The sequence below is a fragment of the Urocitellus parryii genome, chromosome X (assembly GCF_045843805.1).
Source record: "Urocitellus parryii isolate mUroPar1 chromosome X, mUroPar1.hap1, whole genome shotgun sequence".
Classification (NCBI taxonomy): Eukaryota; Metazoa; Chordata; class Mammalia; order Rodentia; family Sciuridae; genus Urocitellus; species Urocitellus parryii.
The window spans coordinates 5,699,432-5,723,803 of NC_135547.1; the positions used below are offsets into that span (position 1 = coordinate 5,699,432).

At 39.3% G+C, this 24,372-nt stretch overlaps 1 protein-coding gene across 1 annotated transcript in view; it reads right to left on the reverse strand.

Annotated features, from left to right (window-relative positions):
• Positions 1–11,326: 11,326 nt before the first annotated feature.
• The window catches only part of Aff2 (ALF transcription elongation factor 2), a 321,062-nt gene continuing 308,016 nt past the window's right edge, over positions 11,327–24,372 (reverse strand). The window contains exons 19-21 of the mRNA XM_077794011.1: positions 22,692–22,744; positions 15,778–15,968; positions 11,327–11,448 (exon numbers count right to left, since the gene is read on the reverse strand). Coding sequence (XP_077650137.1) covers positions 11,327–11,448; positions 15,778–15,968; positions 22,692–22,744 — 366 coding nt within the window. The remainder of the gene's footprint in view (positions 11,449–15,777; positions 15,969–22,691; positions 22,745–24,372) is intronic.

Sequence of the window (24,372 nt, forward strand, 5' to 3'; positions counted from 1 at the left end):
AATTTTATATGACCCATTTAGCACTATTTACTCAGATCAAATATTTCTTCATTATTTCCCAAGAATTTCATCCTTACAGATATTGTGAGCTTCAAATTTGGGGAAAGAATTGGAATCCTTAGGGTAATGTTATGACTATCAGTTTTGACCACATTGAGCTATATTAGTTTGGAATACAATGTGATCATGATTCTACAGCATCAAAACATCTGGCCAGGCCAAATATAGTTTATTTGTTCACAAGAAATTTAACCAAGTTGATTGTGGATATTTTGTACTGTATGGTCTTAGCACCTGAGCTCCTTACTTCACAGAGCCAAATATTTCATTCCATATAAAAGAAATTTCAAGATATCTGAACCCTGCTCTTTGTCCAGAAAATGTTGAACATTTTGAAGGTAATAGTTTTAAAATATGTGGCACATGTTCCTGTCTTAGTAAACAGAGTCTACTTAAAATGATCTTTCCCTGATGACTTTAAATCATTACTGTGACCTGAAATCACTGCTTATGCTGCCCTCCCAGGCTAGTGGCTACATGTCCCTGTATCAAATGGCCACTGTCAGCAGAACCTTTATATTTTTAGGATAGTAATGATCATTTCCTCTGTTTCCTCTCACCAACAACTACAATTATGACCTTATACTTTCCAAGTTTTTTTTGTTCTATGTACTAGAAATTCAGATGATAATTTTCCAGTTTTCTCTTAAATGGGCTTAAATGATGGTCTGAGAGTCTGTCTCTCTTACAAAATGAATTGGTTTTGTGAGAGTTATTTTCTTTATAGTCCTCAGTTTTCAAGTTATTGAGGTAAGTAGATATGGTGGCTATGTATGTGTTATAATATAAAAGAGATGATAACAAGGTACTTATTGCTGAGAAAATCTGTAAGCAGAATAATCTACATGTCTAAAATGAGGTTTTCATAAAAGTTTTATTTTGCATTTTTAAATAATTCAATGCATTAGCAGTATAGTTGATGCCTCTATGAGAGAAACCAAATGCACCAGCTCAGCCAATATAATTTTTACAGAGACATCTTTTTGGGAAACAATAAAACCACATTAAAATGTTTGCACACAGAATTACTGTACTGAGAACAAACCACCAACAAAATGCTTGTGTGCCACACATTTGAAATGCAAAGCCACACTGGCAGATACAGTTTTATACATATAAAGCATATGAAACCAATTTTTAAAAACCAGAAAACATTTCATTAATTGATTGATATTAGAATGAGTAGTCAGGCTTATAGGGAACATCAGAACTGACTGAAATTCTGACTACATAAGCATGCTTATTAACAGTAATAGGTTGGGCATAATGGCACACACCTGTAATTCCACCAGCTCAGGAGATTGTGGCAGGAGGATTACGGAGTTCAAAGCCAGCCTCAGCAACAGTGAGGCACTAAGCAACTCAGTGAGACTCTGTCTCTAAATAAAATATAAAAAAATATTAAAAAAAGAAAAAGAAAAGAAACAAACAAAAAAAGAATAGTGATAATTGGTGTATATGCAATAAGTATGGACATCACAGATCTGCACTCATGAAGTAGTTCTAAAGACTGATTAGATTATGGCAAAGCCAAGGGGGTAATTTTCTAATGATAATTGCATTTTAATGGCCACTTGAGTTGCCACCCTGTGGAAGAGTCTTTCCCTGGTGGGTAGGACCTTGGGAGTTTTCTTAGGAGTCTGACTAGGCTGATCCTGATGATGCTCTTCTACTCATTTGAAGCAGGGCCAGGCCACGCATGGGCCCCAGGAATTTGTGTGACAGTTGAAAGCAAGCCTATTCCAACTCTGAGGGTTTCATTCAGCTCATATTGCTGTAGCCAAGGTGGCCTCCATCTTCCCTCCATGATTCTTGATCTATGGTTTTATTTGGAAACAGTTCAATTTTAACAGAGCTTACTCTCTTACAAAGGCTGAGGTAATCCATTTGATTGAGTCATGATAATGTGATATGAGATTCTAAGAAGAAGAAAGTTTTTATTTCAAATTGCTCTCTTCATATAGTAACCTAGCCATGGTCTCCTAAAACTGTGTAATGATGTTTTTTCAGGAGCAGAAAGCTAAAATCACACAAAGGACAACAAGCAGACACATGGCATGCACACATGTGCACGCACGCACGCACACGCGCGCGCGCACACACACACACACACACAGATAATGTGTTCTTTTGCATTACGACTTGCCACAGTGGTCCAATGCTATGGTGTTGACGAGCTACTGCCCCCGTGCACACACACATAAAGCATACCTTGATGAATTCCCATTTGTATCCCAGTTTCAATGAATATTTTCCATAACACTTAAATATATAAAATTTCTGTTTAAAACACGAATGAAAATCAGTTTTTCTAAGGACAAGAAAAGATCAATAATGTCCAATTCATTCTATTATCCTTCCTATCACCATACCCCCTACCTTCCCTTCACTCCCCTCTGTCTAATCCAAAGTAACTCTATTCTTCCCTATCCCCCTCTTTTATATTGTGTGTTAGCATTACATATCAGACAAAACATTTGGCCTTTGGGTCTTTGAGATTGGCTTATTTTGCTTAGCATGATACTCTCCAGCTCTATCCATTTACCAGCAAATGCCATAATTTCATTCTTCTTTAAGCCTGAGGAATATTCCATTGTGTATATATACCATTCATGTGTTGAAGGGCACGTAGGTTGGTTCCATAGTTTAGCTATTGTGATTTGTGCTGCTATAAACAGCTGTGTCCCTGTAGTATGTTATTCTTAAGTCCTTTGGGTATAGACTGAGGAGTGGAATAGGTGGATCAAATGGTGGTTCCATTCCCAATTTTCCAAGAAATCTCCATACCGCTTTCCATATTGGCTGCACCAATTTGCAGTTCCACCAGCAATGTATGAGGGTACCTTTCCCCCCACATCCTCACCAACACTTATTGTTGTTTGTATTCATAATAGCTGCCATTCTGACTGGAGTGAGATGAAATCTTAGTGTAGTTTGGATTTGCATTTCTGTAATTCCTAGAGATGGTGACCATTTTTCACATATTTGTTGATAAATTGTATTTCTTCTGTGAAGTGTCTGTTCAGTTCCTTAGTCCATTTACTGATTGGGTTATTTGTTTTTGGTGTTGAGTTTATGTGCATATATGATTACATGACCACTGTGATTCTACATTGTGTACAACCAAAAGAATGAGGAGTTAAACTCCATTTATGTATGATGTGTTAAAAGGCATTGTACTGTCATATATAACTAATTAGAACAAATAAAAAATAAAAAAAGGGAATGGTGATCATCCACCTGGGTGCCAGGAGTGGTGATGGTGGACAAGCACTGGTGACTGGGGCAGAGTGCAGGCCAACAGCCTAGTAATGGATGGTGCACACTCTGGCTCTTAGTCCAATACAGAAATCTCTTTGAACCTGTGCTAGCTTCCTCCTTACGGAAAATAACTTCATAGGGGCAGTAAATAACCTGTGGCAGCAGAAATAGACATACCTTTAAGCTTGACAAATAATTTAGAAATACAGGAGCTGTGTATCTATATCAATCTTTGGATTTTTTTAAAATCAGCACTTTTATAATGAATGTTAGTAAAGGATTTGATCATAAAAAAAGAAAAGTTTATAGAGTCACATCTTTATTTACAACATGTTGGGATTATCTTTCTTATTCTTATATACAGGCTAATGAGGATGTTAAGAAATACTTCAAATAAGCACACAACATGTGAATGTGCTTCTTAGAGAGCAAGTACACACACACACACAAACACACACACACACTATAGACAAGGCAGAAGACACTCCTTTCAATTATTAGGAGTAATTTAATCATCTCAGTCAAGTTACTTACTAGAAAAACAGGTGGAATCATTTGTTAAACTGCATTAGGTCTCAGAGGATATTATAAAAGTGCCACTCTGCAAAAAAATTACCTCTCTCCTTCTTACTACTGTCACTGTGGGAAGTGGAGGCACCCAATGAAGATGGAATGTTCTTTGGAAAACCATCACTGTTTGCCTAGAGTGCATTTCTGTCCTATAGCCTTGTCTAATGCAGATCTACCAATGACTCCAGAGTCATCCAGAGAGGTGGGAATGAAGGGAGGGAATAAGGGAGAAAGGGAGGAAGAGAGAGTGAGATGTCATTGTGATAAAAATATTTCTTCAGTCATAACAATAAACCACCCCTTTAAAAAAAGAGAGAGAAAAAAAGAGGTAGGGGAAAAGATGATGAACATAAACTATTTTTACTGCAGTGCTTCAGGAAATATCTTGAACAAAGATTTGTTCATATTCATAGTGGTTTATAGCATCATCTGAAGATGGTAGCCATTTCCAGGCTTCCAACTACACTTCATTGAAAAAATCCTGTTACAAGCACTCCTTTGTCTGCCTGCAACTACTCCACTTGCTCCAAAATTATGTAGCAAAGGTCAAAACACTGCTCCACAAAGTTTATCAATTGGACAAATGAATTCAACAGATTAATATTTATACTGCTGTGCAAAATGCACTTATTAGATCATTATGTTTTATAATACAGCATGCTTTTCCAGGTGGCATGTTTAAATCAGGACACATCTATTTTTATTAATTTATTTTTTAAAAGCACAAACAAGTATGATTCAGAAGCACATATTTAATTTACTCATTCATTTAGAGAAAAAGATAACAGGAAAGCAAAAACCAGAGTGAGAGCAAAAGAGAGGAAAAACAAGGGAGAAAAACCATAGCTATGCCACCACCACAAAAGACACCAGTCTGTTTTGGGGGGGGACTCTAATAATATGTCACCTGTCTAATGAAATGTACAAAGGGGAAAATTTTAGGTATCTTCTAATCCCAAGTGCCATTTCTGAGCATGGTATCTCTATAAGGCTTATTTGTGACATATTAATTTTATCAAAGACAACACTACATCAACCAATCTTCAGAAGCACTACTGTAATGAAAACAAGGAATAAAAACAATTTGTAAAATTGAGTGAGTGTGGCAGATTTATCTCAGACATTTCTCTTTCTAAAATATTCAGAGAGTAGAATCATCCAGGAAGAAAACTATTTGATAAATTGTCTTGGGACAGAATCAATTTCATTTGTGATATCTGTTGGTGAATATGGTTGATTAGCAAGTATGGTTTTGCAATAGGGGATGTGCTGGATGATGTTAAGCACATTTCTAGTTCTTTGTAGCCATGAAAACTGGTCCATTGCCCGGGGGGACTCTGAGTTCCTGTGTAAATGTAATGTCAATTAAAACAGACCCAGATGTTACCATTCTTCAGTTAGGACAAATATCATAGGAATACATACCAGGAAGGTGCAAACCCCTCCAACTTTGCCCACATGCTAGCCACAAAGAGAAGCAAAAGACGGGAAGGCCAATAAGGAAGAGAAAGACATGGATCTCCTCCAGGATTAACATTTGATATGAATGCAGACCCGGGAACAACGTGGAAATGTTTAAAGGAATGTAGGATTTTAGAATAAATTCTTTAACCTTCCCAGACACAAACCACTTATTAACTGCAGAAGATGCATAGGCCCAGGACAATGATTATTTGAGATTTTGTATTCTACTTGCAAGCAGATTCATGATGAGGAGGTCTATTGAACAAAGAGACTGTGTATGTTTGGGTGTGGGTATTTAATGAATGTTTCATTCACTTAGAAAAAAATACTGTAGACTATGCCTTCTTATTAATGACTTTAGTTTTCTTCACACTGGGTAAAAAAGAGAATTGTTTTGGTTGGGATGACCAATTCCGAATATTAGTCATGTAATGGATACCTGAGACATTCTTGTCTGAATTCAGAGCCAGAACAGTAAGTAGATACTTTTAACTAGAAACAAATGTTCACAAAAATTTAGATTCTTAAGAACTAAAAAGTAAAAGCCTTATGAAGAAAAATATGGAGATGGGAGCATTGTAATAAGAGTTTTCATATTACAAGGAAAATACATAGCATATTTGGGATTGTGCTATTCTCCACACAGGCCCCATACCTACTTCATCCAAGTACATTTTAAAGTTAGAAATACTAGCTGGAAGTCAGTAAAATAAAATTGATAATGTTGATAATAATAATAATAATAATACAAACACTCATTTATCCTTTAAAAAACAAATCATGAGAGTTTTCTAAGTGCTTATCTCACTTCCATTTTACTTATGGTAGGTGGAGATTAAGCACTCAGTAGTGGATCCAAGCTGGCTTGTCCAGGCTCACAAGGGAATGGTGTACACCATGTCCCAACCCTGTGTTCAGTGATTTCAAATTTGGTAGCTTAACATCTGTGATGGTGGGAGAATTTACATCATGGGAACTGGCAAATGCTAATAATCAGGTGCTTTGTATTCTCAGAAAGCCAATAGCTAAGCATTTTACCAGCACACCACTGGATGCATGCCAGGCTGACCAAAGGACTGAGCAATGTGCCATCAACTCATTCTCTTGGGATTTTTCCAATTTTGCTCCCTATCTAGGGGCTCATTCTCCCCCAGTTTTACAAGCCCTATAGAAGCACAGAAGGGCATGAACATCTGGGGTACATTTGGCTACACATTGTTACCATGCTGCACTCTATTGGTGAAGACACTTATATTTTGTAGCCACACAAATGATGCAAGTCAAAAACCAAATATGTACAGCATCTGAAATTTTCTCCAGATTGGCTTCCTGCTATGGAGATTGAAGAACAATGAGGCCCCCAGTAGGAACAAGGTATCCTCAGTTGAAAACATCCACTGGGGAATTCTTCGGGAGGTTTCCCACAGCTTCTGTGCATGCTGCTGCTCACCAGGGATTGCTGGTAAGCAGGTGGCCAGGGAATGCTGCAGCAGTGTCCTGCCGAGGCCTACCAGCAGGCTTCCTTTACTTTCCCCTTCTCTCTTCAAAGTCTGATACGAATCAAAGAGCCAACAAAATTGAGGTCACTGGCAAAAGAGTTTGAAATTTTGAATGATTTTTATTAAACACCATTAGTCTACACTGCACAGTTAATGAAACAGCAAAGCTCCAATCTCAGAAGAACGATGATTGATCATGGATCTCAAAAGCAGTTCGGTGACCCCTAAGCCAATGTGAGCACTATGAATGATCCTTTAACATTTTATGTCAGAAGCGGGAAGGGGCATGAACTGCGGTCTGGCCTCCAGGGGAGTCCCCACCCTCCACCCCCCACCCACACCCCCCCTCCGCCCTCCCCACAATGCAATTTTCTTTTTGTTACAGAGAAAAATGTGATGCTCTTGGTAAAGAGGGCTTCGAGATTTGTGAGGAGGAGAATGGAAAGGGAATTAATACTTTTTCTTTTGCCGGAAATATCAGATGGTAGGATTAATGTCTGAGACCAGCCTAGCTGAGTAGTCTCCTGCCAGGGTAAATGCTGATTATCAATACACAGATGCCATTTCTGTTGTTGGAGTTTGCTAACACCAAAGAGAAAATGAATCAGAGTTTAATTATGAGAATAAGGCTGTGCGATTGGAAATGAGAAACAACAACAACAACAACGATAACGACGACGACAAAGAATTTAGTCTGCCAGTCGTGTAACAGAACACCAACAACTGGCTCAATACTTTTTTCCCCACAAAACTAAATTTGGGGGCACTGAATCGACCCATTCTTTTGATTTTGTGTAGCTATCTCATCTTGCCACACACTTTTCTCAATGGGGATAGTGATGCTTCTCTAAGCAAGCAGTTCATTGCTTTACTGAGTAGTCCTACCCAGTGACCAATTTGGTTTTCCCACCCGCCAACTCATGCAGGTGAATTTTATCATGTCTGTTGAGAAGAATATGAGGGCTTCACCCTCACAACTCAATCGAGTCTGCCTTCAAAAACGCTTTCCAACTTTAAACTCCAACTTCAACCTCTGGGATGCAAATTTGAATAAAACAAAATCCTTTTTAGATAGCTTTGGGAAAGATACTATAGGACAGTGTCTTTCCAAAGCAGACCAAATCCAATGCATTTAGCCATGTAATGTCCAAAGGAAAATCCATCCATTTGGAAACTCAACACAACATTTTAGCCAATGGTTTCTTTTTTGTAACTTCATCATTGACTGAAGATTTGGATCTTTTTACTACGTTACAGGGGAAGAAAAGGCATCCCAACCTCAAGTCTTTTAAAAGTAGCAATGGCTAATCTGCTTTTCCAATTATGTCATCCCAATGTAAAACTACTAGTATTTTCCCAATGAGATTATTCAGTAATTAACAGTCTATAGGCTGGCTAACAACATGCTTACTGCTAAATTCTACCCCAAGGACCACACTAGTAAACTCTTCAAATTAATCCTACCTACCAAACTCAGACAGTAATATGACAAAACCACTAAAAAATCCAAAGCTAATTAAAAATCCAAAGCCAAGCCAACATCATAACAGAAACCTTTCAGACTCTCTGTGGTTGGAGCTTGGGTGACCAATGAAGGCATAGTGGTGGCCCTACCTGGATCAGTTTGTAGGGCTGAGTTTTTTCCTTAAACTTGCTCAGGGGAGCTGCCCGTTGCTCTGTCCATCCCCTACCTCCACATGCTTATTTATATGTGTTCTCATCATGCCTCCATCAAGGTCTAGAGGCATGATCTCTCACTGTCATTCATATGTCTCATATCCTTCCCCCAAACTGGTATGCTGAAGAGATTCACTTGACAAAATCTCAGTAGTTGCACACCTACAACATACATCACCATTTACAATGTGATGAACAGAGTGCCTAGAAAACAGCAACAATCCTTAATCATGAAACTAAAAGATGTCTCATCTCCACGGATGGGAAGGCAATTCATCCTCCATTATTTAATTGGTTTCTGAGTGCATTACAATGGGTCTACTAAATAATCAGGTGGTGATCCAGAGCTCAACTGTCAGATTTGATAATGGTGCTGCTGACTTGGCACACACTTTACACTCAGCCACCAGAGATGACAGAGAATCCTTTTGCCTCCCTGTTGTATGTAAGTAGATATAACAAGTCATTGAAACTAGAGCTACAAGTCTTTTATCCATGAGGCAATGTGTTCATTTCCCTGGGAAACTGCCCCTACAATTCTAGTCTAGTTTCTGGAGATTGAATTTCAAGAAGAATCTACTCCTAAATCCATGATGGTATAGGATCATGGTCTAGGTTAAACTTACAAGTCAAGATGGTGGGATTCATTATAAAGTAATAACCAGGCACTCTACCTGGTAGGCCACAGAAAACCAAGAATTTGAGTCACTGCAAAGTCATCAGCTTAATTTTTATATGTGACACCCACCTTGGGTGTTAAGTCTTTCATATTATCAATTTCCTCATTTAAGAGGCTCAGAAAAGATTCTTTCAGGTTTCATTTGTGTGTGTGTGTGTGTGTGTGTGTGTGTGTGTAAGTATGTGTAAATGCTGTTGTTGAGACTATAAACGTAATGCTCAACCACATTGGGAGCATAAAAAGTGTGGCTTTCAGCTGCTGGGATGCTCCCATCAGCCACATTAACAACATGGCTTCAGCCATTGGAGTACAACTTCCACAACCTTATTATACAACAAAGGGCCTTGAACTCAAAGATAACCAGAACAGAGCTCAGGTCTGCCTCTTGTGCAACTGAGGATATATCTAACCTTGACAATGAGAGTGCAGAGTGATCACCTGCTGTTCTTATCACAGACCTGCATGACTTGCTTTAAAAATCATACAAGTTTGAATCTTTCATATGCATATCTATTATTTATCTGGACATAACTCAGTGAACAGAATTCAATAGCTCAGCAGATTAAAGGCTACAAGGAATTATATACCAGCAGGTAATTACAAGTAACTAATGCATGGATAGTATTTACTACAAGTGGGGGATTCTTCTGGTGAGCTAGGACACCAAAGATGATATTTACATTGTGGTATTTAGGGACATAAGATGAATATAGAGGACCATAAGGAGGAGAAATAGTCATAACTGATGGGAAAATGTCTCCAAATTAGGTAATCTTGTCCCAATTTTCAGGGCTCTTTCAAAGTACCCTAGGATAAAGCACTACCCCAAGGCTCATTTTAAAGTTAGCTACTACTTACAGAATTTGGAGTTTTCTTTGGAATTTTCATGGAAGTAATTCATACTAATATAAACTTTAATAAAATCAGTGATTGTATTTCATTCAAAAGCTAATAGGTCCCTCCCCCCAAAAATAGGAAAAGTAAAGGGAAAAAAGATAAAAGAAAAAGTAAAAGAAAGAAACCCTGTAAGATAGAAAATGTGGATAATAACTGGAGAAGTACAGATTCTAATACCATAGGAAGCAAATTGTATATTATTCCTTCTAGCTAGTGAGAATTTGTTTCCATATATAGAGCAAAATACAATTTAAAAATCCTGCCAGTTATGGATCTGTCTACCAACTGCAAACGAGGTGTGAATTCCTTATTGGATATTTCCCAGACCTCTCTTATCTCTCAACTTTAAGACTGAAGTGAGCATTATGGCTACTAAAGTGTGCATCCATCAAAATGGTCCTCAAAAGGAGAACCTATGCACAAAGAGCGTCTCAGGTGAGGATTTAAGCTTCAAATCATGGAGTTAAAAAATATTTATGCCAGCTGATGCCTTAAAGTTGTCAAAATAAATGTCACCCTTCCTCATCACTAAAATCTAAACAATATAGGGAATAAGGAATGGGATGTGAAAAAAAACAGTCATTGGGTTGTGGCATAGCATTGTTTCAAGAGTGTCATTGCTATGCTCTTTAATTTTCCTGATTTTTTGAATTTATAATGTTGCTCTAATATCTAACCAGTGGGTTTTGACAAAGAAAATTCTCTCCTAAAGATTGAGTTTGTGGGAACCACACAAGTTTAACAATGGATTCTGAAGTATATTCTTTTCTGAAATTAAGAGCAGAGTTTGGGGGATAGCTGTTGCTGAGAATCTTTGCAGGTCCCTTGTGTCTAAGTTTTCATATACATGTGAGACCACTTGTTTCATTTCTCAGGAACCTGTCATCATCACACATGCTTCCCATTTTTTTTTTTTTTTGCTTTGGGTAATGTGGACTTAAAACAATATTGTAGGTATTATCATTCCATAAAGCACAAAAAGATGGTGGGATCTGAGAAATGTGTTTCGAATACTGAAAAAGAATAAAACATATACTGCCCTCAAGTTGTAGTGTCCACTTACAATGAATTCAGTTTTTTCACAGGTATCAAAAGAAGCATAAAAACAAACATAACCAAAGAGAACTTTTCCCAAATGAGTGGAGTTCCACCAGTGACCATCGGTGTGCTGGTAGAGGTAGAGTGATGGGTGGTGACGCTAGAGAGAGGAGAGAACCCACTACAACAAATGGGCATCGATGCGCAGCCAACACAGTCCCTGGCGAACGTAGCGGACGAGATTGGTCATGCTGCTGTGCTGGGTCAGAGGCCCCATCAACGTGTCCAGATCACCGAAGAATTCTGCAAATCAGAGTAGTCCTTGGTCAGAACTTTAAATAATATCAATGTGCACCAGGTTGAGAAGCTGTCCTTATGTAACACCAAAATCATGTGGACATTGGAAAATGTATTCATTTGTTCAACCACCCAGGCAGTTATTCATTCAACCAAAATTTATAGAGTGCCTCCAAGGGAACCAAAGTTCCATGTGTATATCAAGAACTATTATTTTAATATTTATTAAGCTCCCCAAACTTTATAACACAAATAATGTTAGTGTTGTCACCAGTAATAAAAGACAAAATTAATTAAAATATGTTACTGAATTCACTACGTGTCTTCTCAGCATATCCTAAAATTGCATAATAATCCTGTGGAAGTTTGTTATACATACCCATATATATCACTACATATATTATATATAAACATAAGGTATTTGTCTAGATATTCACATATATCTATACAGTATATAAATGTTTTAAAATACACTTTATTAAATGTATATTATGCCATATAAGAGCATCATATTTATATGTTATAAATTTGTATTTAGGAAAGTGTCTTTATATCCCAAAGTAAGAGGTCCTTAGATACTTCAGGATCTATCTGATATTCAGCAGTTTGCCATCTAAAAGCTACTGAGTTAAAAAAAATAACTTTCATTTTGTCTAAATGAATCAAGTTTACTGATTTTTCATGGCATGATGCAGAGAAAACCAGTGAATCTGGATAGCAACTATAGCTATCAGCATTCAGAGCTAAGTAAATATCTTGGAGTATTCTGATTTATTAAGTCTTATTACAGATTACTTTAGGGATGAAAATGACCTGCAAATATCTGTCATATTACAACTTCCTGTGCCCCCAAGGATATGAATTGTAGAATGGCCCTACCATTTTACTGTTCTCTCTGGCTGATTAAGGGAAAGGAGCAGCCCCGAGGCTCTACAACCAACTGGGGTGACTGGGATTTTAAAATGTCTGCCTAGGAGGGTACCTGGAAAAAACTATATGATAGCTAAAAAATAGATAGGGGTCCTCTTTCAGCACTCGAATTGACTTCTTTGATGCTTGGTTATAAGAAGGGTCGCTGGCCTCCTCTTTGTTAGCTCCTGAAAGAGGAGGTAGCCTCAGCCATAAGGAAATCATGCGTATGCTGGTTGAGGGTGGCGAGTCTGGGAACAGGATGGGAGTGGGACTGGAGGCTCCCTTAAAGTGCTTGGGATGCTCTCCTTCCTCCTTGGAAAGCAATTTCCATGCATGGGTTACATGCGCTTGATTGCTCAGCAGATGGTATTTCACTAAACAATGCATTTATTCTTTATGTTATGTATAACATATGGACTCCTTGTCTAGGTATCAACTTCATTTGATTATGTGATACTTTTTAACCTGTACTATGCAATAAAAAGTAATTTCTGCTGATAAAGAAGTAAATTACTTATGGCATCTAAAATATTTTCTTACATAATAAAATACTAAGAAGATTATTAAACGACCTAGTCACTGCCTCCTGTGAGCCAGGGCATCCCCTGGGTATTCTGTAAAAAGCTTCCTATGAAATTGTTAAGTAGATACCCAGATCAACATTTTTATGACTTCTTAAGTGAGCAGTATATGCAGCTGGGGCAGGTAGGGAATGGGGCTTCTAGATCTAAAGCTAGAGGGCAGCATCAACCCATGGCCTGTTTTGGCACCAGAACCTTCTGCAATAAGCTATCTGGCTGGGCATGCAGAGGGTGGGGGCAGAGCCATCCTAATGAGAGAACCAACCGCACCTATCTCTACTGCACCATTGGTTGGCAAAAGATTCAAGTGTCTGGTTATCTCCAGTGGGATGTATAGTTCCCATCAAAAGAGAAGCTCCTCAGTTCCCTTGTTTTTGTCAGGACAAGCGAGGTGGGGAAAGAATCCTCAAATCTAAGCAGATAGAAATGATATGTGAAATTCAAGGCAATGAGCAGAAAATTCCAAACTAGGCCTTCTCCCCAGCCCACTGAAGAGCCCAATGACAGCATTGGCGGGACACATTCTCTCTCTGCTGGTAGAGTGATAGAGTTGTTTTGATTCAATATTAGGCAGATATTTTAGCAGCTCCTTGACAGGCTATGCTAATAACAAGATTAACAATGTTTCACCCTAACATCAGCACAGCAACCACGTCACTCCTGGAAAGTTCTACAGTTAATTTAGAAAGAATTACTTTAACAGATTTTGAAAATAGATGCAATTACAAAGGAAATCCATAAATACTGAGCTGCCCTCCAGTTACCAATACAAAATAAGAAAGAGTGAAGAAGAGACAAGCTAGACATCTTAGGATGCCTATGTCTTTGCTTGCAATTCTAGAACCCGTAGATGGGCCTGTTGTCTGAGCCAGTTCTTTCTGGATTTCCAGAACTCTATATGCAACAAGGGAAGACTTATCCATTGTTGCAATGATTGAATTCAGGATCTTACCGGAGGTTCCTGAGGACCTGTTATTAATCTTGCTTTCTAGATGGACAGTGTAGCCTATTGTTAAGAGTTTGGACTCTATAATAAGAAACTTCTAGTTTTAATTCCTATTTCTAATAAACATTGGGAGCTATGATATCATGGATGAGTTTCTTCACTAAGCCTCAGTTTCTTCATCTATAAAATGGGGATACATGATACAACAAATAATAAAGCATATAATGCAGTATCTTTGATATGGAAATTGGCTAACACATAGATATAACTAATGCATGCACATATTCCCACGAGTTAGTATACATTTATAGCTGGGATTAGGATTAAAGTCTCAAATTATGGAATGAGATTTGATAGCCACAGAGTTTAGCATTATGTATCTATGTATTATGTATATAATATATAATGCTATGCACTAAGGAAATATAATAAATATTTGTAGGATTTCTACCTTGCATGCTATATTTTATGCTAAGTGCTTGACATACATTATTCCATTCATCTTTCTCACTTTTTGAGTAGTTTCAGCAGCAGCATTGCTGTTATATGCATTAGAGGGAAGTTAGGGAGCAGATTACAGATTCAAGTAACTTACAAAGGTTTTCTAGGTGATGCATGAGCCAGGCAGGCTTCAAAATAGAACTACCAGGCTAAAAAATCTGTATTCTTCTTGTTCCAATGGGGCTGCTACCCACATACTCAGCAATACAGTAGTAATGGGTAGCAAGGAGTAGGGCTGGGAAGACTAGGCCTCATTCCATGATCAGGCACTGGGAAGAACCAAACTAGAGACCAGAGTGGCAGCTTTTAGAAGAGAAGAGAAACAGGGTGAAACCCTGGGGCCTGGGTGGAAATGGACGGAGAGCTGTGGAGTGTGAGGACTCTGGGGCTTAGAAGATTTGGACCAAGAGACCCAGTACATCTTTTTTGGTCAAACCCATTGGAACTTCTGTGGTCATATATGTGGCTGGCATCTTCAAGCTGATCCCTGGAAAGCCATAAAACTACTTGGGACCTACTAGCATCCAAGCTCACACAATGCCACTTGGATTTTGATGGATGATAATGCCTTTCCATTACTAGCCAGAAAATTCTACTATTCTAGAATGTCACCTCTTTGCAGTCTGATTCTGAAAAGCTCACATCTAAAATCACCTTGACTGTGGTGGGCAGTCTGTAGTTGCTGGGCCAGAATTGGCCAAGTCAAATGAATTGCCAGGGCAAACGTGTGGTTTTTAATTTTACTTCCCAACTTCGTTAAGATGGTGAGGCATTGTTGTGAGTCTAAATGACAGCTAAGGTCACAGAGGGTGGCAGCATGAGTCACCGATAATCACTGACCCCCTCTCTAGTGAAGCACGGTCTTCACATTTGTTTTGCAGTGAGCCTCACATGTTTCCATGAACATGACCCTAATCCTTCATTCCAGCTGGTGTGTGCAAAATACTAGCTGAACTTTGGTCCTGGCTTCCAAATGCAAGACACATCATCATGTGTTCAACTGGAATTGATGAATATAATGAAGGTGGATGGCCTTAGTTCAACCTTACTTCTCAAAAAAAAAAAAAAAAATAACAGGATCTTAATTAATTTGCAAATCACTTTTTGCATCTGCCTCTGTTTGTCTGTGCTAATCCTTGTCAGTAAGCGAAATTCCAAAATAGCTATTTGCCAATATATCATAGATCAGATTAGTTTATGCTTTTAAAGGAGAACAAAATTCCAGGCCTTTTTCATTCAGCAAAAATAGGTCACTGTGTCAGTCCTGAGCTAACTTTCTCTTATCTAAGCCCTGGAACTCAGAGACACCAAAAGACAGGATACCAACTCTAGTCCTTCAAAGCACAGGTGACTTCATCATGGCCTGTGATCCATGGATGCAGCAGATGAGCATACCTTTGTTCTCTCTTGTCAGTTTGTCAGCCATGTCCCAGTGTTCGTAGCCCCGTAACACATTACTAGTAATGTTGACATGGCTGGCAGCCATGTGGTGAATGCGCTGCGGGATGGTGACAGGGCCGTTGTTACAGTTCCCCATTGCATTGATGGGAGAGACGTTGTTCAGAGACACAGGGGATGGAGTATTCCTGGGAAGCAGAGAGACCTTGTTAGGCTGGTAGGGGAAGACTGACAGTGGAATTGTAGGCCTTCATCACACTGGGATCTCCTCGGAATATTATTTGCCAGAGCAAAGGTTAGTGTGCTGAAGCCCCAGTGGAGCATACCTTGTTCCCACAATCCCACTGGCTCTTCTCAGAATACATCCTATAGGTCTTATCAACACAATAGCTTTTTTCCAGAAGTTCCAGTGTAGAGAGTTTATCACCAGTGTGTACCTGCCTCATCTAACTAAGGCACCCAGGGATACAGTGCTAGGCCATGCAATGAGCCCCCTCTTCTCATTTTCTAACCTGAAACATTAAAGACCTCCACATTTGTAACCACCACTGAGGGTTCTATGGACAATGCTTTTTTTTTGTTTTAAAACACTAGAGAGAGCTGGGTGAATCTTTCTGTGGCATTACTTCTCCCCCAAAATGTAGCTCTTACTTTGAATATGTATGACAAGTGTTGCAATGTTTCAAAGAAATAAACAGCTCAGAGCTACTATGATTTCTCTATCTGCTGCCAGAATAGCTACTGGCAGTTAGAAAACACTTGATGTGCAATATTGGTCTATCATCAAAGTGTTTTGTGGAAACCACAATGACAGTTTGTTCCAAATACAGTTACCACAATAAGCCAAGTGCAGTTCTTAAAAGCCCCCCAAGGAGCAGTATTGGGAAAGCTGGAGAAAAAGTAGGATTCTGAATATCTCCTTAGGATTCTTTAAGATGTGCTACAGACATGGGCTGTTAATTGCTGACGGTTCACCTGCATGCTGGTTTATAAAGAGAAGGCTTCAGAGTCACTACTTCGGGTAGCACCAATTTTGGGACATAGATTTTCATTGAACTTTTTTAACATCAGTAACAAGGAGTTACCTGCTGGCTTCACACAGCATGGAGATAATTTTTCCTCCAGGGCCTGTGCTTAGGGTTGGCCTGCTGCAGGCTTGCCCAGTGACAGTCCTTGATGTGTGGGTGGCTTCCTGTGCACAGGAACAAAGACTATGGGTCCCTTGACCTCCTATCCCCCTGAACCATACTTGAGACAACTTCCTAGGCAAATGCACCATTTTATGAGAACAGGACATTCCAGGGGAGTAAAAGTAACAGGGAGTAAAAGGCAGGGTGATGCAATCCTATTGTCACAGCTACTCAGGGGGTATAAGCTAGAGTATCACTTGAGGCTAGGAATTTGAGGCGAACCTGGGTAACAAAGTGAGATCCTGTCTCTAAATGAATGAATAAATGAATGAACAGATGAATAAAAGACATGGAGAGAGCTTGTTTGGGATTCTTGGAGTCTGCCTGTGTGACCTTCTGCACCCCAGCACATCACCAAGGAACCCTATCTCATCCCCCACTCGCTTATCAGCTACTGATCTTGGCAAGTCTGGATTTCCTGGGTAGCTGTGTTTCTCAGAGCCCACACCTGCTCCTAGAGTGGATGCACACCCTGATGGGCAGTACACACATCTGATTTGGGGAACAGCAATCACAAGCAAGATGCTGAAGTGCTACTGACTAGCTGTGGGAGCAGCGGGAGCAATTACAGCTGAAATGCTCTTCTTGAGACCTACACAGACTGTGCCCAGGGCCACATGAGACATTTGAACCATTTTTGCCAAACAGAGCATATCTTCTGGTATATTCTGGTCTGAGGGAGAAAGTGGATTCTCATATCTGGTCTGTACTTGTCTTCTTTAAGAGTGTGTGAGGATTTTTCTGCTATATTTATGGTTTCTGAGATGTTTTCTTATTTGATAGAATTACTTGTTCTCAGGACAAGAATGGGATGAGGACCTTGGCACAGAAGGATTAGCTAACGACAAAAAAAGCAGTGAATGCTGGATTTCTTGGCTGTCCTAGTGTGAATGCTATTTTCTAGTCTTTTTCTCAGTGGTGATTATTAAGTCTTAAATGTCAATTTATGGCAAGAAAGGAATATATTCTCATTTATAATCTCTAGAGAAAATGACAAAGCTGACAGATATCACAAATGTTGAAAAAGGAACAGTGCAGTACTAAAATCCCAAGGATTTGGGTTCTAGTCTCAACTCTGCCACACAATTGCCATGTGCTCCTAAGTATATTCTTTCCCCTTGTTGGGTCCTACTTTCCTAGACTGAAATAAAAGAGTTGATTCAGTGATTTTCAGCCACATCCAGAAGACACAAGGGAAACTGAATCATGACTCTGAAACTCATACATCTTAAAAAAACTCTCTAACTCATATTTGAAAGCTAAAAATGCAGATTTCATGGAAGCAGAATAGACTCGTGGTCACTGGGTGGTGGTGGGGGGAGAGGTACCATAATAGGAACCAAGAGTCAGTTACATAGGAGGAATAAATTCTGGTGTTCTACAGCACAGGAGGTGACCATAGTTTGTAACAACTCTTTTATAAAGACCTAGAAGTGAGGAGTTCACAGATTCATAGCAGAAAGAAGTGATAAATTTTAAGGAGTTGAAAATGCAAACTACAATGATTTGATCATTACATGTTGTATGTATACCTGTATCAAATTATACTTCATAAGTACGTACAATTATTATATGTCAATTTTAAAGAGCCTGTTGCCATTTATTACACTGAATTGGTATTAAAGGGCTTTCTTTCCGTTTCAGTTCCTACTTTTGATCTCGGAAATACTCAAGAACAGAGGCAAGAAGAATGAGGGTAGGAATCTATTTTCGGTTATTCCTAGTCTCATACTAGACACTGTGATAAAATGCTCTAACAAGCATGTTTGCATATCATGTTGTACTAAAAAAAATGGACAAGTTCAAATGTGCTTATCTCTTTGCCATAATCACAGTTTCTTAGGATACATTTCTAAGCAGACCTCGTTCACCTTGGCGAGCTTGCCAGATCCAATAGGACCTTTATAGTGCTTAGAGGTCTCTTCAGGAGCTTTTGCTGTGTGTCTATTCACAGATCTATCCTTTTCTCACACTTTGAAGGCACATGCTTCCCACCAAGTCCACCTTACCATCCTGCTCCAACTCACCATGCTTTTTCCTCTCTAGCCACTCAAGGCTCCTCGCTATTCTTTGAAGCCATCTGCTACACTCCACTTCTTTCTGCTTAGAATGTACTTTCCAAGATGTCTGCATGGCTTGGTCTACCATCATACTTCTCTAATGGACCTGTTCAAGACTGTATCACTGTTCCTTTGTCGCATCTCCAGTAGCCCTTTCTGTCCTTTTTCCTTCTTTCAGTTTTCTCCACATTTACCATCATCTAGCATATCACGTTTTTAATTGTGTTTTTCCTTCAACATGACTTATGTGGGGGCAGGAATTTTTGTCAGTTTTGTCCTGTGCTATACCCAATATCTTGAACACTGGTTGGTACATAATAAATATGCAATGAACACCAATTGAATAAATGAATGAGTTCCCTCTATTTCTTATTTCATGTCCACTACATATAAAGTGCTCTGGAGGGTAGAAGAACAAAGATGATGTGTTTATTTGTAAAAGGCCTGGCAGAGTGTTTTAGACATAGTGGGCATTCAATATATATTTGATGGATGAAGGAATAAATGACCCCTTATTTGAAAAGGCAAAATATTTTAATAGAGGAGGAGAACACATTATTTTCTGGCAATCTAGAGTAAGTGCCAAAAGGGAAGTACAGAGTAAGACCTATAGGGGTTCTACGGGCAGGATTGCTTATGCTTCCCAATTTAAGGTGATAATGTCAACAATAACTGGCAGCAGCTACAGTAACCATCCATTGACTAGCTACTGCATTGTTCCTAGAGCTTCATCAATGTTATCTCTAGGCCTCCCAACAACTACAGGAAAGTTTCTACTGCTACTGTCTCCCAGATGACAATATGGCATCAGAGAAGTTCTCTCTGCTCCTTCCTAAGAGCCATACAGGAAATTATCCAAACAGCCAGGATTTGACATCAAGTCTCTTTTCCTCCAAATGCCCTTCTGCATCTCATTTGACATGTAACGGTCTCTATACTTACCTTTATTCCCACATTGGTTTATTTCCAGTACTCTCCCAGGGTCCATGGGTATGTCATCTATGTTCACACAGGCCACAACTCCATAAGACTGGGGAGAAGTTTTGTTTGATCTGATGGTCCCTCCAATGATGACCAGATTCCTTGCACTCCTTGGACTGGCCAATATCCCAAACGAGTGGAAACATCCCTTCTACTGAAAGAGCTCTTCTGAAGGTCTCAAATGGCCTCCTTCTTTCAAAATTCAATTGCTTTCCTAGCCATCTTTCTTTTTATTATCTGTCAAATTTGAAATAGTTGTCCCACCCTTTTAAACTTTCCACACCATGGCTTCTACAACTCTATATCATGAGTCTGCAAATTTGGTCTACTTCCTGTTTCAGTGTGGCCTGTAAATTATGAATGCTTTGAAAAGATTGAATAAATTAATGAGTTGTCAATTAATTTTTGAATTAAAATTAAGTGAAATGTTAGTTTTTTTCTTTTAAAAATCCTTCCTATTCATTAGTTGACTAATATTTTTAAAATGCACTTGTAAGAATATTTGAATTTCATCAGTAAAAATGTGGATTTTTGTTTTCTCTCACAAATTATTCTAGATAATATTCTTGGTTTTGGTTATGGTCCTGAAAAACCCCAAATATGTAATATCTGGCTTTTATAGAGAAAAATTGCTAGACCCCTGCCCTATAACAAGCAGAATTTTCTTCTTTTTTCAACTGCTTTTCTGTAATTTCTTCCTGGCTACCATGAAAGCTAGTTCCTAAGGGTCTATTCTCAACCCTCCATTCATTCATCTCTCCATATGTTTTCCTGTGGAGCCCTGATCCATGAGTAAGTTGGCCATGGCCACCTCTGGGCAATTGACTTCCCAATAACTAGCAGCCATAAAGAGTTTGAAATCAGGGGGTTCTTCCACAGAAAGGTGATATGAGGGGCCCTCAATGGGATCCAGTATCCTCATTCACTGGGAAACCAGGCAATAATCTTGCCTGTTGATAAGAAGCCTTATCTGGTCAAGTAGGAAAAACTAAACTCTTCCTCCTGGCCTTCCAAAGCACTGCATTTATACTTGTCACCTCCCTTTGCTGGACTGTGTTCTTCTGTGGTGCAGGGACCACATGCCATTCATCTCTGTTTCCCCAGACCATCGTGATATAGGGCCTGGTGTAGAGCAGATGTGCTTGAAGTGTTTGCTGAATGAACGGGATATAACCCCAGGGTGACTATTTGGAGCTGCCTCATTCAAAAGCTTGCCAGCCTACCAAAGGGAGTGTGCTTTCTTCAGACAGAAGCTGCTTAAAAATCATTTCAGTGGGCTTTTAATGTGACTCCACAAGCTTAGAATGTGTTTGAGTTCTTTCGTTTCAGAATTAAAAAAAAAAAAAAAAAACCAGTGATCCTTTAATAGCTGCTTACCTGACCTTGCCTTTGCTTCATTCTGTGCTCAGAGAAAATAGCTTTCTCTTGGCCTTTCAATGGTTATTTTTATTTTCTGAACTTCCAGAGAGAAGTGTTCCCTCTCTTTTGTCCATCAATATAAGAGTAAGACCTCATTCAACAATTTAAACGGTGCTTCCTTTCAATACAGTAATTGAGTTAATGTGTAGTTTTTAATGGATCTGTTCCCTTGCTCTGAATGTTTTTATGATCTCAAAGTAGAGTTCATTGTACGACTGCTTTTGGAGTATGCTTTGTAGATACTTATAAAGACTATTTTACTTTTGAAGAAAGTGTTTTGATCAGAGATGCAAGAATTTTGAAATGATGAAAAATATAGAAAGCAGTTTGGAGTTATAAAGCAGGCTCTTTGCAAACCCATGTTGTCTACAGTCATCTAGTTTCCCTTCCCCCTACTGGTGGGAAGCGGGCTTGGAGTGGGGAGGGGGGATTTGGAACCAGAGGAGACATGAATGCTCAGGAAAAGTTAGCAAAGGCATGAGGCCAGTTTGTGGTAGAGACACAACTGAGATCAAAATCATCTTCCAGAAGAAATATCTCTCTTCAGCGGGTCTCAGAGGCCATCAGGTCCAGACCCTTCATTTTAGGAAAAGAGAAACAAACCTAGAAACCAAGAGGCCCACTTAGCTCACCCTATGTGCTCTGAGCAGCCTCAGGTCTAGGTTTCTCACTCCAGTGCTGTGTAGACTGGGTGAGGCCCCCAGCAGACAGAACTCTAAATAAGGCAGCAGGCCTGAGTGAGTTCAATGAGCTTTAGATCAGCATTAGAGTAGATGCTTTTTATTTTAGGTCAGGTATTTTAGTATTCATATAAAAATCATCATGAAGGTTCAGATAATTGGCTGACTAAGTGCCTTCACATTTTCAACTCTATTATGCCTTTGGTTTTATTAAATAGTACTTACCATATATCAATGAATATTTCATTGGTCTTTCATTACTGAACGAATCATTGACAAATCACTGCAATGGAGTTAACTTTACCCTGTCCCCTTAAAATGGCATGGTGCTTGCTATCTCATTAGCAGATATTGTTATAGCCATAGTTTGACTTAAAGATCAAATAGTGAAAGAATGTGGAACTATATCCATTTCAACTTTTCTGTCTTGCCATCAACTGGGACCTGGCTAGAATTCTGTGTGTACAAAAATGACTATAATCCTGAAATTGACCTTCAATTTTGAATTGTCAATGCAAAATATTTGGGGTCCTTTTCAATCACTTATTTGCATGAAAAAGCAATTTTTATAAAATACTTACTTTCCATTGCCTACCCATGGAGATGGTATCTGAGTGACTTTTGAAGCATTTTGCTAAAAGAGAGAGAGAAAGGGAAATAAGGACATCTATTTTGTGTTTTATTAATTCAGAAACAGATGGAAGTGTGATTTAGAGTACATTAATATTGATTGCAGCATTTCGGGATGCAGAGCTGGGATGTATGTGCACGTCAGCACACCACGACGCTCACTCGATGAAAATAGCTGGTTAGGATAATTAGTGGGCTCCAATCAGGACCATGAAAGTCACTTGATGAAAGATCGTATATACTAAAAGGCCCAGTGAAATCAGACTCGGTTCTCCAAGAAGTGGTTTAATTATCCTCATCTGAAATTTATTCTGCAAAACAAGCTCTTCAGAGCACAAGTAAGCTTTTCACCTTTAGCTCCAGTTGCAAACTTTTTCCCTGGGATACAGGCTGGGCTATAATTTGTGATATCTTATGAATGTGCTAGAACCAGGCAATGTTTTCTGTTTGTTTGTATTGGGAATCACCTTGATTAGCTATCTTTACATGCAAATTTTCATGAGGGATGGGTTTCCCTGTCAGGAAATGCAACTGCTCCAGTGCTGTGTCGAAATGGAAAGTGGAATGCTAAACATTCTTTTGTTCCTCTGATAAAACTGGACTAGTTTAAAGAATTGGTTTCCTGTACTTTTGTAGCCACACCTTTGCAGATCAGAGGGAAACCTGGCAGGATCACTGTAACATGACAGGGATCAGGCTCATTATAATGACCTCACCACACTGGAGCCCAAGCAGCACAGATGGGCAGACACCTGTGGCACTGAGCCGGAGTCAGACCTGCTCTCCACAGGCACAGCTCAGCTGAGGTTCTTCCAGTACCTCCCAAACTTTAGCCCGGCCTCTTTTACAAAAGGGGTATTAAGAAGAAAGTCAGCATTTTCAGGAGTCCAGTAAGAATGCCATGGTGCTCTGCAGCCACTCTACAGACTCCAGTTTTAACCTTCAAGAAGCTCAATACACTCCCAGATGAATGAGTTACTTAGTGTCTGTCTAGTATTTTGCAATGCCTTGAAAGCTACACTGGACAGGCTACAGAGGACAGATACTAGATCAGCAGCTCTCAAAGTGTGATAATAAGACCAGCAGAAGAAGCAGCACAGGGGAACGTTTTAAATCCATACATTCTCAAGCCATGTCCTAGAAGTGCAGAATCACATACTCTGGGGGTAAAACCCAGCACTGTGGTTTCACAGGTCTTGTAGGGGACTGCTGATGCTCATGGATGTGCAAAAATCACATTCTACAGAACAGGTTGAGAGGGGAGACATTTGAATGGATGGGAGCTAATGTATGTGAGCCCCTCTCACTCACATGAGCATCAGCTTTATGGCTTTGTGTCCCTGCCTCATAATAGCTGGGATCCCGCTCTTTTTCCCAACTGAGTCATGCTATCCTCATGTGACTATGCACTACTACTCACTGAGTATTTGATGTAGGGGCATGGTTGGATTTATTCCAAACAACTGCTTTGATGCAACTGAGCCAAGCAGTCTAATGCAATTGGGGAAAGAATAAAAAGGTAATTTCTTTTGAGACCTTGCAAATAAAAGGGAGCCTTGAGCCTCCCCAACTCTAAATCATGGCCAGTGTTGGAGTGTGAAGTGGCCAAGATTAGCACCAGGCTACTGCTTG